We start from the raw sequence: 18029 nt of genomic DNA, 5'->3' as shown, positions 1-18029 counted from the left end.
GATGAACATAGGGTGTCCATCAACTCTGGCACATGTCCTGTGGTTAAATTTGCTTTTCTCTGGCGGCTGGCTGTGATTCACTGCAGACCCTTACACAGAAGTATCATTTTTGAGACTGTCACATAGCTGACAAGAGAGAACAGTAACTTTATTAGTTCAGGTTTTGTCTGCTGATACTACATCCTCATCTACTGCTCATATACATATATAATATTGGATTCATTAATGATGTAGTAATAACTGCTTACTGTAGCTCTCTCCACTGATCTCCACAGTGACCTGCTCAAAGGGTTCCAGGACTCTGCACACCTCCTCCACCACCTCCCCTTCCTCTTAGGTCAGAGCATTAACAGGTGCATTGACAATGGCAGAGATGATGGCATCCTTGACTCAAGAAACCGCTTCAACATATAACATGTTGAATTCCACCTTGTAGTGCAGTCTTGTTTAGGCCTCAGCTCAGGCATCCCGATCTGGCGTTGTGTAGACTTCAGTTTTTCAGCACCTACTGTGCTCCTGTGGAAGTATTCCACAGCTGCTTTCACTTTGTCCACAGTGGGCTTCATCACCTTCAGAGCATCTCTTACAATCAGGTTGATTGTGTGGGTAAGACAATGATGATGGGTTATGTTCGCTGCATTGTTGCTAACACAACAGCACTTTTCCCTCTACTTTCCATTATCTGGCCACTCTCAACAGTTTCTCTGCCAAGTTCTCTGAGGTGTGTCTGTCGCTGAACTCAAAGCAGTCCAGAAGACAGCTAGACATCAAAAATCTTCAATGAACTGACATGTAACCGACATGTAAGAAGTGGTTACCCTTGATGTCCAGCAGTCAGTGGTAAGGCAAACTGCAGTAGCTTTTTGGACTCTTTCCCGCACTGAAGCCCATTTGGCCTCGTACAGTTGTGAAATAAGTGATTTTGAAAAGGTTTTCCTGCTTGGAATTGTGTACATTGGATTTAGACTATTGCTATAATTTCTAAAACCTCTGTCCTCCACGGTCGAAAATGACTGGAAATCGGTGGCAATCATTTTAGCCAATCATTTTTAATCATTTTAGACAATTTGGCCTTGTTTTGCTAAGGACATAGACTTTGGCATAAACTGGCCCATAGAAGACTGCGATGCTGTGGATCGCGTAGTAGGCCTACTTGACTGAGTGGATACATCTCCACGTGTGGAGGTGCTGGCTCCACCACTATCACTAACAGGCCCGCTAGTTTCTCGAAGCTCCGCTACAGCTAGCTTCACAGTTGGGTGCACAGTTCGCATACGCCGGTGTAGGTTGTGCGTAGAACCGGCTTTATATGAGATTTTGTTTTGGCAAATTCTACACTGTGCTCTAACATTGGATGCATTTGAATGATGTAGACAAAAGCTACTGTGCTTCCGACTCATTTTCCAGCTGTTGTTTTCACAGCTGTCCTTCCTCTCTCTCCTCAGCTGCTAAGTGTGTGACTGTGAGTGAGTTGTCTCGGCCCTCACGGATCTTTGGTTCATTGGTTGACACGGTGTGTCTGATTGACAGGAACTACAGGTGAGGCTGTTAGTCTGAGCAGACAGTCAGAACGAATATGTGTGCGCTTGAGCATTTAGGTCTATATTATTTAATTATTTTTTTTGTTCTTTGAATTAGTTCATTCTATTTTATTTACATATTTTGGTTATTCATATCTTAATTTTGTTGTATTTTTATAAATAGATTTGGCTATTCTGATATGCGAGGCGGATCAAAAAGTTCACCTTCAAGAGCCGACTCATTTGCGAACGACCCATCACTAGCATAGACCCATCACTAGCATAGACGTGAAACACCAAATAATCATAAATATACTGTAATATACAAGTACCTAGCAGCCAACTAGTTTGCACTAATCCAAAGTAATTAGAGTAAAATACTAAAATACCAACATGATTACAGTAGCATTTACATTCTTACAGTATTGTACCATGTCATTGCTCTGTATGTTGCAGTAATGTACTGTACACTGGTGGCAAATTACTGTGAAAATAACAGTAATTTACTGTGAACTAGCCAGAGACAGGCAAAGATTCATCCTAAAGGTATCTTATTACAAATTGAGGATATTTTGAAGACCAATGTATCCTTAACGACAACAGCATTCCCAGTAATGGTTCCAGAAATCTTACTTGCTAGACTATGATATTTTTTTTATCAACCTTACATTTTTTTTATCAACCTTACATGAATGCACTGACTGTAAATCACTCTGGACAAGCGCGTCCGCTAAATTACCAACATGTAAATTTAAAAAATTGCATTTGCAAAGCACATTGCTGGGTGTTATTCTAATAAGCTCTGCCCTCAAACTATTTGTATTTTGATCAAATTTGCTCTTGTTTGGGGGCGGTGGTCATTAGAATAATACCCAGCAGTGTGCTTTGCAAGTGTTAATTTTTACATTTACATTTACATTTTGGTCATATACAGTAGCAAACGCTCTTATCCAGTGTATTAAACTAAGGTAAACAAAAATATACCACAGTTTTAGCAAGTAAAAAGATTGTTACCGTTACCAAGAATGTTGTAGTTAAGCAGGCTACATGCAAGTATGTATTTGTTATAGAAAATATGGAATACATGTGTGGTAATTAAACTGTTGCAAAATAGGCTACATGAATTGTAGTTCAGGCCAGTGAAATACAAATGACAAAATAAGTATTGAAATACCGATATCAAATACAACATAAATACTGCCCAGCGTTGGCACTAACTACTTGCACTGTAAATTTGCCATAGTTTTACTAACCACTGTGCTAACAGTAATGCACTGTAAATTCTAGAAATACAGCATGTAGTCAGGTGTTCCAGGTATATGCTGTAAATGTGTGTTAGTGAAGGTCCTGTAAATATACAGTAACCTGCCATCCAAACGGTGATGCAGCCAGTCAAGATGCTCTCAGTGTTGCAGCTGTACAACTTTTTGAGGATCTTAGGGCCCATGCCAAATCTTTTAAGCCTCCTGGGGGGAAAGAGGCGTTGTCGTACATTGTTCACGACTGTGTTGGTGTGTGGACCATGTTAATTTCTTACTGAATGTGGACACAGAGGAACTTGAAGCTCTCAACCCCCTCCACTACAACCCCGTTGATGTTGAATGAACCATGCTCAGTCCTCCATTTCCTGTAGTCTATGGTCAGCTCCTTTGTCTTGCTCACTTTGAGGGAGAGGTTGTAGTCCTGGCACCACACTGCCAGGTGACTGATTTCCTCCCTTTTGGATGTCTTATCGTCATCAGTGATAAGGCCAACCACCGTTGTTTAGTCAGCAAACTTAATGGTGGTGTTTGAGTCATTCACGACCACGCAGTCGTCAGTAAACAAAGAGTACAAGAGAGGACTAAGCATACACCCCTGACAGGCCCCTGTGTTGAGGGTCAGCATGGCGGATGTGTTGTTGTCTATCCGTCAGGAAGTCCAGGAGCCAGTTGCACAGGGAGGTATTCAGTCCCAGGGACCTGAGCTTAGTGATGAGCTTGGAGGGCACTATGGTGTTGAATGCTATGCTGTAGTCAATGAACATCATTTTCACCTAAGTTTTCCTCTTGTCCAGGTGGGAGAGGGCAGTGTGATAGAGATTGTGTCATTTGTTGGGGCGGTATGCGAATTGGAGTGGGTCCAAGGTGTCTGGGATGATGGTATTGATGTGAGCAATGACCTTCAAAGCATTTCATGGCATTCTTGGGCACAGGGACTATGATGGTCTGCTTGAAATGTAGGTATTACAGAGGTTGAAAATGGCAGTGAAGATGCATGCCAGCTAGTCAATTGATGCTCTGAGTACGCGTCCTGGTAATTCGTCTGGCCACGCATCCTTGTGAATGTTAACTTGTTTTAAAGGTCTTACATAGGCTACAGAGAGCGAGATCACGCACTCGTCCAGAACAGCTGGTGCTCTCATGCATGGTTCAGTGTTGCTTGCCTCAAAACGAGTATAGAAGGCATTTAACTTGTCTGGTAGGTGCCCATCACTGGGCAGCTCGTGGTTGGGTTTCCCTTTTTTGTCTGTGATAGTTTGCAAGCCGACGAGTGTCAGAGCCGGCGTAGATTGATTCGATCATAGTCCTGTATTGAAGATTTCCCTGTTTGAAGGCTTGTAGGAAGTCGTAGCGGAATTTCTTCTAAGCGTCCCGATTAGTGTCCCGCTCCTTGAAGCAGCAGCTCCAGTCTTTAGCTCAGTGCAGATGTTGCCTGTAATCCATGGCTTCCAGTTGGGGTTTGTACGTACATCACTGGGTGGACACAATGTCGTCGATGCGCTTATTAATGAAGCTGGAGGCTGATGTGGTAAACTCCTCAATTTTATCGGATGAATCCGGAACATATTTGAGTCTGTGCTAGCAAAATCGTCCTGTAGCTTAGCATTCACCTCATCTGACTTATTCCGTATTGAGTATGTAACTGGTACTTCTTGTTTGAGTGTAGGTAGGAAGGATAGAGACGTCTGCCAAACACAGCTCTGAATAATGAGGTGAGCTGTCAGACATGGCGAGCTGATCTAGACAGCTTAATCTAGCAGACATGACAAGAAGATGCTTCCCCCACTGCCTCACTCCTCCTTAAATCAATCAAATGAAATAAATAGTTTGGGGTATGACATGTAGAAATAATTACACGGAAATTTCCAGGTGTTAAAATGTTGGTGTTGAGGTAAAAAGTGTTTTTAAATTGACAGTGTTATTTGAATAACAGTGGAATCCACACCGTGTGGTGGTGTTGTTACTCGACTGTGTTGACTCCATTTCCGTTAACCCTGAGTGAAAAAGACAGGGGAGGAGCCTCATTATCATATTTTCCAGCTTGCTTTGTTGCAGGTTGCTTTTTAAAATAATTTGTTTTAATATTATGTTTCTGCATGCACATTGATTGATTAAATAATCTTGCACTACACAAAGATAACATACATTTTTCTAAACTAATCCAATCTGTGTAAGTGGTTTGATTTATTTAATGCGTTATTGAGATGGTTGTTCCAGTTTAGATTGTTAAATGAGACTTAACCATCTTCTCTACCTTTGCTGCAGCTGCGTGTTATTAAAAGTTCCTATTGTTGGCTACCCTGGCTGGATTCCAATAGGAATTTTATAACACTTTGCAAACCAGTAGAGGTGGGAAACCGAGGTGTTCTGAATGCTTCCTCACTTTTTACTCTGAGATTCATTATCTGTTCACAATGCACATTGGTGACATCTGCTGGTCAGCAATAAATAGCAGAATTTTTTTGTTGTTCTCTCCACTGTTTTCATCACATCTCCGTTGCGCAGCAGTAAATAGTTAGCTTTAGTAGCCTATAATCAGTTGTTTACTATTTTTCAAAAACGGAATCTATGGCATTACTTAGGCTGCTTAAGACAAGCTTATACTATACTAAATAAAACAAATGATTTGAACATCAGTGCAGAAAGTGTGGTTTAAGAACAACTTACACAAACAAAACCCAGGGAAGAGATTGTCCAGCAAAGACTGAATTACGAAGAAGAAAGGTACAAGAACTAAAAAATCAACTGGCAGCGCAGCAGTCAATTTTTGTGACCAAAGGGAAGGCGGCAACCGTGGCCTCTTATCGTGTGAGTCGCTTTCTTACTAAGCATAAAACGTTGTTCGAAGATGGGAAGATGATCAAGGAAGCATTTCCAACTGCCCTTTTGTAAGCTTGTCTCCATTACTACCGATGGGGCACCCGCTATGGTAGGCCGCATTAGAGGGTTCGTTGCATTGTGCAAACGATATGATTCCTTCCCCCTGCATATAGCCTCGTTATTCTTATGGAATTTTAATTGTTACTTTAAAAAGTATTTAACCTTTAGTTTAATTTTTAAATGTTTCTTAACTCTATTTCTTGAACCACATTGTTGGTTAAGGGCTTGGAAGAAAATATTTAACAGTAATCGACATATTACATTGAACTAATACTGTTTACATGTGTGTACATTTTTGCCTTATAGAACCAGATCAATAAGATTCAAAGGTAGTTTAGTGTCTCTGCATCAGACGCTTAAGTTGTTTTGGTCCAAATATTTAGATTTAATTAAATATGTTTGTACAAAGCTAGTGTTAATACATGTAGATGGACTCAGTTCCATCTTTCCCAATGCCTTGTTATCACTGCGTAATTCATCAGCAAGCTTTGCGCGGGAAGATGTTAAACATGAAAGAGATGATGGATGTTACTTTGAAGATTGTGTGTTCTATTCGAGCAAGAAGCCTACAGCGGAGGCTATTTCGCGCTCACTTAGGAGACTGAAGCAAAGCACACAGACCTGCTGCTGCACACAGATGTGCGGTGGCTGAGCCGAGGTACATTTTTAGGGAGATTCAGTGAGTTGTTGCCTGAAATCAAGGAGTTTCTCAAGGTCTCCAAACATGCAGAATATGCACAGCTAGAGGACACACAGTGGCTCCTGGATTTAGCTTTTCTCACTGACCTAACTTACATGCTTAATGAATTGAATATATAGCTGTAAGGAAAAGGCAAGCATGTAATTGACATGATCAGCTCTGTGAACACTTAAATGCAAACTTTAACTGCTCACAAGAAAGCTGCAACGTAAGGACCTGCACTTCTTTCAACACATACATTGAAAACTTGAACGTCAGGGCAAGGATACAGCACAGCTTGACAGTGCACGTTACGTAGAGCAAGTCCAGAGCATCTTACCGGAGTTTGACAGTTGTTTCACTGACTTTGCATCACTTGAGCTTATTGCCACTTATATGTGCTTTCTGTTTGGCACAGAACTACTGTAAATGTGGAAGTCATTGCCTCCAAAATAGGATCACTTTTTCAGTTGGACACAACTATAGCAGAAACTGAAATGCTCACCCTTCAAAATGGCATTCTGCTAAAATCCAGGGCAACCGCTGAGATGAAAGAACAGTTCTGGGAGCTGCTGTAGAGGAGAAGTATCCCAACATACGAAAATGTGCTCAACTTATCATTCCTTTTTGGATCAAACTACATCTGTGAGTCTGCTTTTTCTCACATGAAGTCGTTACAGTAGGGTTAGGGTTAGGTCCGCGTCCAGCTCCCACACGACCGGCGCTACCAGGCAGGTGGCCGGGAGAATGGGAGTCTGATCCATGGGCCGCTCCTCTGTGTCAAATAGCCGGGACAGTGCGTCTGCCTTAACATTCTGGGAACCTGGTCTGTAGGACAGGGTAAACACAAAACGGGTAAAGAACATGGCCCACCTTGCCTGATGAGGATTCAGTCTCCTAGCTGCCCGGATGTACTCCAGGTTGTGGTGGTCAATCCAGATGAGGAAAGGGTGTTTAGCCCCCTCAAGCCAATGTCTCCACGCCTTCAAAGCCTTAACCACAGCCAACAGCTCCCAGTCCCCCACATCATAGTTCCGCTCCGCCGGGCGGAGCTTCTTCGAGAAAAAAGCACAGGCGCGGAGCTTTGGTGGCGTGCCCGAGCGCTGAGAGCACGGCTCCGATCCCAGCCTCTGACGCGTCCACCTCCACTATGAATGCCAAAGAGGGATCCGGATGCGCCAGCACGGGAGCCGAGGAAAACATAGCCCTCAGCTGCCCAAAAGCCCTGTCCGCCTCAACAGACCACTGCAGACATACAGGACCCCCCTTCAACAGTGAGGTAATGGGAGCAGCCACCTGGCCAAAACCCCGGATAAATCTCCGGTAGTAATTGACAACCCCAAAAAATCGCTGCACCTCCTTTACCGTGGTGGGAGTCGGCCAACTACGCACGGCTGCTATGCGGTCACTCACCATCTCCACCCCTGATGTGGAAATGCGATACCCTAGGAAGGAGACTGACTGTTGAAAGAACAGGCATTTCTCAGCCTTGAGGTACAGGTCATGCTCCAACAGTCGGCCAAGTACCTTGCGCACCAAGGACACATTCTCAGCGCGTGTAGTGGAGTATATCAGAATGTCATCGATATACACCACTACACCCTGCTCGTGCAGGTCCCTGAAAGTCTTGTCTACAAAGGATGACGAGGTACTCATAATGCCCTGAGGTGGTACTAAACGCCGTCTTCCACTCGTCTCCCTCTCGGATACGCACCAGATTGTACGCACTCCTGAGATCCAGTTTAGTGAAGTAGCGCGCCCCGTGCATTGACTCAATCGCCATGGCACTAAGAAGTAGCGGGTAACTGTACCTCACCGTGATTTTATTGAGACCTCTATAATCAATGCACGGGCACAGACCTCCACCCTTCTTCTTCACAAAAAATAAACTCGAGGAGGCGGTTGAAGTGGAGGGCCGAATGTACCCCTGACGCAGGGATTCAGAGGCATATGTCTCCATAGCCACCATCTCCACTTGTGACAGGGGATACACGTGACTCTTGGGAAGTGCAGCGTCTACCAGGAGATATTATCGCACAATCCTCCCGTCGATGGGGTGGTAATTGAGTCACCTTCTTCTTACAGAAGGCAAGAGCAAAATCGGCATATTCTGGGGGAATGTGCACGGTGGAGACCTGGTCTGGACTTTCCACCCTGGTAGCACCAACGGAAACCCCTACACACCTCCCCGAGCACTCTCGCGACCACCCCGTGAGAGCCCTCTGTTGCCAGGAAATGGTGGGGTTATGACGAGCCAACCAGGGAAGACCTAGTACCACGGGAAACGCAGGAGAGTCGATGAGAAAGAGACTGATTTTCCCATCACGAACCCCCTGCGTCTCCATGGCCAGGAAGATGGTGGCCTCCCTGATTAGCCCGGACCCTAATGGTCGACTATCCAGAGCGTGAACCGGAAAAGGTCTATCCACGGGAATAATGGGGATACCTAAACTAAGTGCTAACGCTCTGTCAATAAAATTCCCAGCTGCGCCTGAATTGATGAGCGCCTTATGCTGGGATTGCGGGGAGAACTCAGGGAAGCAAACAGGTACAAACAGGTGAACAACAGAGGACTCTGGATGAGAGTGGTGCATACTCACCTGTGGTGAGGCCAGAGTGCCCTGCCTGCTGCCTCGACTCCCAGAGGGACCAACCCGGCATCGGCCGGCAGTGTGCCCTCTGCCGCCACAGATGGTGCACGTGAAGGCTCCTCCTCCAGCCTCCCTACGCGCAGCCCCTCCCAACTCCATGGGCACCGGAGCGGGAGCATTGGGAGATGGAACTGCCAGAGCCCCCTCAGGATGTCCACGGATAACCAGCAGGTTATCCAACCGGATGGACATATCCACCAGTTGGTCAAAGGTGGTGGTGGCATCCCTGCAAGCCAACTCCCGTCGGACGTCCTCATTTTTTTTTTATTTTATTTATTTAACCTTTATTTAACCAGGTAGGCAAATTGAGAACACGTTCTCATTTACAATTGCGACCTGGCCAAGATAAAGCAAAGCAGTTCGACACATACAACAACACATAGTTACACATGGAGTAAAAACAAACATATAGTCAATAATACAGTGAAAAAAATAAGTCTACAGTATATACAATGTGAGCAAGTGAGGTGAGATAAGGGGGGTGAAGGCAAACAGATATATGTATAAATAAATAAAAATATAAAAAGGCCATGGAGGCGAAGTGAGTACAACACAGCAAGTAAAATAAAAACTAAAAAAAACACTGGAATGGTTGGTTTGCATTGGAAGAAAGTGCAAAGTAGAGACAGAAATAATCGGGTGCAAAGGAGCAAAATAAATTAATAAATAAATACAGTAGGTAAAGAGGTAGTTGTTTGGGCTAAATTGTAGATGGGTTATGTACAGGTGCAGTAATCTATGAGCTGCTCTGACAGCTGGTGCTTAAAGCTAGTGAGGGAGATAGGTGTTTCCAGTTTCAGAGATTTTTGTAGTTCGTTCCAGTCATTGGCAGCAGAGAACTGGAAGGAGAGGCGTCCAAAGGAAGAATTGGTTTTGGGGGTGACTAGAGAGATATACCTGCTGGAGCGCGTGCTACGGGTAGGTGCTGCTATGGTGACCAGCGAGCTGAGATAAGGGGGGACTTTACCTAGCAGGGTCTTGTAGATGACAATGTAAGCTGCATCGATAGTGGTCGATGAGGCCCCTGTCGTTCCATCCTGCTCCTGCGGCATAGGTCCGGAACTCTAGCGCGAAATCCTGTGCGCTCCTCGTCCCCTGCCTCAAATGGAAAAGTCGTTCACCCGCTGCTCTACCTTCGGGCAGATGGTCAAAGACAGCCCGGAAACAGAGGGTAAACTCCTCGAAGTGGTCCAACACCGTGTCTTCCTATCCCCACACGGCGTTTGCCCACTCCACAGCTCTCAGGAGACGGGGGCGAATACACTCTCCCTTTCTGAGGGAGCTGGGTGAACAGTGGCCAGGTAAAGGTCCAGTTGCAAAAGGAACCCCTGGCACTGTGCGGCCGTTCCATCATACTCCCTGGGAAGGGAGAGATGTATTCCACTGGAGCTGGATCCGGACGGGACGGGTAGAGATAACCCCGGTTGAGCTGGTCGAGGTGCTGGAGAGACTTCCTGTCTCTCCCAGCGGTCCATGGTCTGGACAACGCGATCCATCATGGCACCGAGATAATGTAGCATAGCCAAGTGTTCCTGGACGCGTTCCTCGACTCGTCTGACCGGTGTACCTGCTCCTGCTGACTCCATGGTTGGTGTAGGATTCTGTTATGTGTGTGTATCGGAGGTGAAGTCAGGTGCAGGAGAACACAGAGTAGTGAATAGGCACAATTTATTCCGGTTTAGAAAACAGCACAAAATAAACAACAAATGTGCCTAAAACAAGGAACATAGACAAAAATAAATGCGCGTAACAAAATACACAATATCCAAATACACAATATCCAAAAACAATCCTACACAAAGACATGATGGGGAACAGAAGAATAAATACATATGAATTGATTGGGGAATGAAAACCAGGTGTGCAGGGAACAAGACAAAACAAATGGATACATGAAAAATGCAGCGGCGATGGCTAGAATGCCAGTGATGTCGACCGCCGAACGCCGCCCGAACAAGGAGAGGAGCCGACTTAGGCGGAAATCGTGACATCCACCCAATGCCAAAAGTCACACAAAGGTAGAAAATTAAATAAGTCGCACTTAATTGTGGAAAACATGTTATTTGTACACATTATATTTGGGTATCAAATATTTAAAACACAGGTATTAATTCCCTAACAATGAGAAAGTGTAACATCATGTTAATTTATGTTTTTTTTGCAACACCCATGGTGTTAAGGACGCAACACTCTTGGGGTGTTAACTTTTCGAAGTGTTGATCAACTAAGGTTAACACTATTTGAGATGGTACAATGTAATTTCTAAGGAAGTGTTACATTTAACACTGTGGTTGTTAAAATTCTGATCACAAATTTGCTGTGACTAAGACTGACATGTTCCAAAAACATGTCTAGAGCCTCATCTTATCAGATTTGTTTTATTGATTTTTGCACTGAGACAAGACGTCAGTCAATGACAAAGTTATTATTATATTATAACAAAGTCTGTCAGCCGTGGTGTGTGTGTGTGTGTGTGTGTGTGTGTGTGTGTGTGTGTGTGTGTGTGTGTGTGTGTGTGTGTGTGTGTGTGTGTGTGTGTGTGTGTGTGTGTGTGTGTGTGTGTGTGTGTGTGTGTGTGTGTGTGTGCATGTGAAGTATGGGTTGGTTTTAAATATAGTGCTATGTTCAGTAATCTGCTGAATCTCCTCAGAGAGACAGACCCAGCATCTGTCTAGCCTGACCTAAATCGTCCTCTTCTCTCCTCCACCCTCCATAATCCCTCCTTTTTCTCCTCTACCCTTACTCTCTTGCTCCCTCTATCTCTCTCATTCTATATATCTCATTCCCCCTCTTTTTATCTCTCCTGACATTTAAAAAAATCATTTTTCTCCCTCTTTCCCCTTACCTCTCGCTTTTTCCCAATTTGTCTTCTCCTCTTCCTCTCCTTTACTCCCTCTTCTTACCTTTATCTCTCGCCTCTCTCTCTCTCATTATTTATCTCTCTCTTCCTCTACCCTTATTTCTCCTCTCCCTCCACAGGGTCTGAAGGCAGCTGATAATGACCCGACAGCGCCTCCCTACGACAGTCTTCTGGTGTTTGATTATGAAGGCAGTGGCTCCACCGCTGGCTCCCTCAGCTCCCTTCACTCCTCTTCTTCCGGCGGAGACCAGGACTACGACTACCTCAGCGACTGGGGCCCGCGCTTCCGCAAGCTGGCAGACCTCTATGGTGGAGAGGACAACTAGGACTAGCCCGTGCTGGGGGGAATTGGCAAGGGGTGGGTGGGATGGGGGGAGCGAACATGAATAGCACTTTTCTATCATGGGACAGGGAAGGAGTGCTGGTTGTAAAGAGACTTCTATTTTGGCTGACTTGAACAGAGGAACAGAAACAAAGTGGAGTATGTTGGTGTGGCAACTGTTAGCCTAACCTGCTAGCAAACAGGATAACTGAGCCTAGTGGATTGTTCCCCATATGCTTAGGATTGCTAAAACTCAGAGGAGAATATGGTGACTGCTTGCCTAGCCTGCTAGCATGCAGGCTAACTGAGGTTAGAATGGAGTTTTAACCTACGTGCTAAGGGTCGCTAACAGCTCGAGTACATTTCTGTGGCAACTGCTAGCCTAGCCAGTTAGCATACAGGTTAACTGAGGCTAGCAGAGTGTTAGCCCACACGCTCAAAGGAGAACATTGGTACTTTGACGGGTAGTTAACGGCGAATGAGAGAGTCTGGGCGATCGCTCAGCAGTTAACGATGCTAAAGACGCTTAGTTACACTTGAATCTCACAGTACAGAAGCACTGGGGTAAAAACGTGCCTTGTTGTACATTATTTTGATTCTGTTTTCGTTTTTTGTTCTTCATGACTTTCAAGGTCCTGACTCTAGCAGGGATATTCGTCTGTAAGAGAGCGGACGTTTAAAATGAGGAACGCATGCTTCACCACGTGTGTTTGATGTGTGAAATAAAGTGTTGTTCGGGTTACACTGCCAGAGTGTGTAAGTCATTGCCATGGAGACGCATAGGACAAACACTCCCCATTGCTGGATCGAGAGCATTGAGAGATGACATGTACAGTAAATGCTAAAAGACTAGATCGTTTCCCTGTTTTTCTTTGTTTTAAGCTTTTTTCACATTGTAACTTATTGCTAAGTAAAGTCACCAGTCCTACATTTTGTAGTAGACATATTGTTTAGTTACTCTGAAGTTTAGTCGGTGGATTCGACCAAAAACAGAGTTGGGGTCAATTCCACTTCAATTCAGTCAATTCAGGAAGTAAACTGCAATTCCAATTCCAAATGTTTTAACTGTAATTGTAATTTCAGTTTACTTCCTGAATTTATTAAATTAAAAAGGAATTTACTCCAACTCTGACTAAACCAAGATGACAATGATGATGAAGATGTTCATTCTGTCCGTTCATCTGCCTTAGTGTTCATCTGGTACTCTTCTCTGATTGGCTACTCACTGTAAACACAAATGTACAGATTGTATTTTATTTTCGGTTGTTGTTCTTTTTTGAGCGTGGTCTCTGAAAGTAATGCTACTATCCAGAACGTTGTATATGTATAATTTGGATTGCAGATTAAAAATGTTTTGCATGTTATTATCTTTTCATTATACAAAAAGGTATTTTCCAAATTTTTACACACACACAGAGACACTCCCTTTATTCCCAACTCAGCGATTCCAGCTCTTTTTCAGGGCTATATTTTCTCCCCCTCTCCTCTCCGTTCTTCCATCTCAAAGGCCCACTGTCCCCTATTATAGACATTAGTGTGGTGAGGATAAGTGGAAGGGGCGTGGGCTGTTAATATGTATCTGTGGTTTGGAGTTTAGGTTGCTAATGCCTTAGGCAGCATACAAACCACCACGCTACCTCCATCCTACTCCTCAACCTCACTGCGTGCGTGCGTATGTACGGAGTCCTCTGTGGGCAGTTCTTCAGTCCGGTATCTGTTGATCAATCAATGTCATATTCAACCAGCTACTGGCAAGTCCTATTTTTAAACTACACGATCTATCTCTCTCAACCCTCTTTCCCATCCCTATTCTCTTTTCCTATTCTCATCCCTATTCTCTTTTCCTATTCTCATTCCTGTTCTCTTTTTCTCATTCCTATATTAACACCCCCCACCACCACACACACAGACATCTATCTTTACATGATTTCACTTTTCCAAGTGCCTTTATCTACAAATACACACAAGGCCTTAATCAATCAACACCAGTAACTGGTGTTGATTGCAACTCCCCAACGGGCGAGGCAAAAGTTGAGTCATGCGTCCTCCGAAACATGGCCCGACAAACCGCGTTTCTTAACACCCGCTCGCTTTACCCGGATGCCAGCCGCACCAATGTGTCAGAGAAAACACCGTTCAACTGACAGCTGGGGTCAGCCTGCAGGCACCCGGCCAGCCACAAGGAGTCGCTAGAGCGCGATGAGCCAAGTAAAGCCCACCTGGCCAAACCCTACCCAAATGACTCTGGGCCAATTGTGCGCCGCCCTATGGGACTCCCGGTCACGGCCAGTTGTGACACAGCCTGGGATCAAAACTGGGTCTGTAGTGAAGCCTCTAGCACTGCGATGCAGTGTCTTAGGCTGCTGCGCCACTCGGGAGGCATATGTTTTATTTTTTAATTGCTCCTAGTTTATTATCAAAACATTGATTTCCCAATTAACTGAATAGTGGGGGTGTGTATATAATAGTCTTATATAAACACCACATGCTGACTTACTGTACACACACACACTGTAATTCCCAGTTTGTTATTCTGTGTGTGTTTGTCCTCTAATTCTCCCAGTGGGGATGCCTGAGCTGTAGCGTACTGTGGAAGGTTTAAATCTTTTCCTTTCTTTCTCTTCTTCCTTTATCTTAAATCCAACATGAAACACATTGTGGTTTCACATTGGTTTCACTCTCCAGTGTGGCATCCATTAACTCCCTCAAGGGCATGTCAGCTACTGTATATCTTTACTCTACAGCCTGCCGGAGACATAGAGAGAGACAGAGAAGAAAGAAGGGAGAAGAAAGAGGGGGAGACAGAAAAAAATGAAAGGATGCCATTTGAATAAAACAGAGAGTTGAAAGAATTATTTGCAACTGAAAGAACGAGGAGAGCAATATGTTCAACCAACACCACTTTATTACCTTGATGCACTCACTACCTGGATACAGAAAGAAACGACAGTGACAGAGTGTTTTATGGCTTAATTAGTAGGAGGAGCTTATCATCCTTCCCCTTTGGTTCGTAGCAGACTATTGGCAGTTACAAAGTATGACAGTATGACCTCCCTCTGTCCCTCAAATGTGATCATGGGTTCTACTATGGCCAAGTGTCACAGACAAGGTGCACCTTGCTTTCTTTCCCCTTCATTAGTATGTTCTTAGGTGACAGTTTCTTAACAGTAAGTCCGTATAGAGTGCATTCAGAAAGTATGCATATCCCTTGACTTATTCCACAGTTTGTTGTGTTACAGCCTGAATTCAAATTACATTAAATACACTGCTCAAATAAATAAAGGGAACACTTAAACAACACAATGTAACTCCAAGTCAATCACACTTCTGTGAAATCAAACTGTCCACTTAGGAAGCAACACTGATTGACAATAAATTTCACATGCTGTTGTGAAAATGGAATAGACAAAAGGTGGAAATTATAGGCAATTAGCAAGACACCCCCAAAAAAGGAGTGATTCTGCAGGTGGTGACCACAGACCACTTCTCAGTTCCTATGCTTCCTGGCTGATGTTTTGGTCACTTTTGAATGCTGGCTGTGCTCTCACTCTAGTGGTAGCATGAGACGGAGTCTACAACCCACACAAGTGGCTCAGGTAGTGCAGTTCATCCAGGATGGCACATCAATGCGAGCTGTGGCAAAAAGGTTTGCTGTGTCTGTCAGCGTAGTGTCCAGAGCATGGAGGCGCTACCAGGAGACAGGCCAGTACATCAGGAGACGTGGAGGAGGCCGTAGGAGGGCAACAACCCAGCAGCAGGACCGCTACCTCCGCCTTTGTGCAAGGAGATGCACTGCCAGAGCCCTGCAAAATGACCTCCAGCAGGCCACAAATGTGCCTTCCCTTTATTTTTTTGAGCAGTGTATATTTTTTTCTCTCACCCATCTACACACGATACCCCATAAAGACAAAGTGAAAACATGTTTTTATATATGTTTGCGCATTTGTAAAAATATGTAATTTACATAAGTATTCACAACCCTGAGTCAATACTTTGTAGAAGCACCTTTGGCAGTGATTACAGCGGTGAGTCTTTCTGGGTAAGTCTCTAAGAGCTCTCCAGTCCTGGATTGTGCAATATTTGCCAATTATTCTTTTTTAAATTCTTCAACCATAGATTTTCAAGTAGATTTAAGTCAAAACTGTAACTCGGCCACTCGGGAACATTCACTGTCTTCTTTATTTATTTGTATTAGGGGTACATCAGCTTTAATATTGCAGATATATTGTGGCTTCCATCAATGTAATTGTCTGAATCATTTCCCATCCCCCATATATTTATTTGATACATATATATACATCAAATATATACTGTATATGTATTATTTTCCCCTAACCCTACCATCCCTCCCCTAATTGGAGTAAACTAATGGAAAACAACACTTAGGCCTTTACCTCCAGCTTACAAACTATATATATTTTACAGACACAGTATATTTTACAATAGTCATATTTTGTTTGTTTTTAGTCCCATCCTTCAACTCCACTCAACCCCTCCCATCTATCTCTGAACAGCATTAATTTCTATTTGCCACATATTTTTCAACTGTGCTGTGATATTTCACTGTCTTCTGATTTGGCCTTGTGTTTAAGGTTATTGTCCTGCTGAAAGGGGAATTCATCTTCCAGTGTCTGGCGGAAAGCAGACTGAACCAGGTTTTCCTCTATCCTGCTTAGCACCATTCCATTTGTTTTTTATCCTGAACAACTCCCCAGCCCTTGACAATTACAAGCATAGCCATAACATGATGCAGCCACCACTACGCTTGAAAATATGGAGAGGTACTCAGTAATGTGTTGCATTGGATTTCCCCCTGTCACGCTGGTTTGAATGATTCGGGAGACAGGCGTAGGAATGCGTAATATGGTGTTTATTAAACCCAAATTACAGTGTGCCATGTAAAGAAATGGGGACGAAGACCAAACAAACACGTAACAAAATACAGAGTAAAAACACAAAACAAAAGAGCGAGGAGTACCTTGAATAAATAACACACCGCACAATGATTAACACACGGGACAAGACCCGTGATCATTTGCGCAATCCACAATGACACGAAAGCCAAAACACAGCGCACAGGTACACGCACCAATGGACATTGTAACAATAATGGACACCCCAATGGAAACCAAAGGGCACACTTATACAAGTACTAATCAGTGGGAATAGGGGACAGGTGTGCCTACTGCCAAAGTTGGGGTGGTCTCGAATGGACCGGTTGTGGCGGCGTTGGACGGGCCAGTTGTAGCTGCTGAAGATTTGTATTTATTTAACCTTTATTTAACCAGGTAGGCAAGTTGAGAACAAGTTCTCATTTACAATTGCGACTGACGGACCAGTCGCAGCATTGTCAGACGGGCCATTCCTGCTGTCTCCCTTAATGGTCAATTATTCTGTCACGCTGGTATGAATGCGTAATGTGTTTTTTTATTAAACCCAAATTACGGCGTGCCGTGTAAAGGCACGGAGACGAGGACCAAACAAACACGTAACAAAACACAGGGTAGAAACCCAAAACAAAAGAGCGAGGAGTACCATGAATAAATAACACACAAGTCACAACACACGGGAGGAGACATGTAATAATCTGCGCAATCCACAATGGCACGAAAGCCAAAACACACAGTATAGGTACTCACACGCACCAATGGACATTGTAACAATAATCGACAGCCCAATGGATACCAAACGGCACACTTATACAAGTACCAATCAGTGGGAATAGGGGACAGGTGTGCATAATGAAAGTTCCGGAGGGATCCGAGTCATCCCCAAACATAACATTTTGTATTTGGTAGAAAACGTTATTTGCTTTGCCACATTTTTTTTACAGCATTACTTTAGTGCCTTGTTGC

General features: G+C 44.0%; 1 protein-coding gene across 1 annotated transcript in view; it reads left to right on the top strand.

Moving 5' to 3' along the window:
• LOC129855468 (cadherin-2-like) overlaps window positions 1-13538 on the top strand; it is an 89115-nt gene extending 75577 nt beyond the window's left edge. The window contains exon 16 of the mRNA XM_055923172.1: window positions 11972-13538. Within this exon, the coding sequence (XP_055779147.1) occupies window positions 11972-12178 (207 nt within the window). The 3' untranslated portion in view covers window positions 12179-13538. The remainder of the gene's footprint in view (window positions 1-11971) is intronic.
• The last annotated feature ends 4491 nt before the right edge of the window (window positions 13539-18029 follow it).

Source organism: Salvelinus fontinalis, chromosome 5 (genome assembly GCF_029448725.1).
Source record: "Salvelinus fontinalis isolate EN_2023a chromosome 5, ASM2944872v1, whole genome shotgun sequence".
Lineage (NCBI taxonomy): Eukaryota > Metazoa > Chordata > Actinopteri > Salmoniformes > Salmonidae > Salvelinus > Salvelinus fontinalis.
The sequence above is the reverse complement of the archived record's forward strand: the minus strand, read 5'-3'. Positions and strand labels throughout refer to the sequence as shown.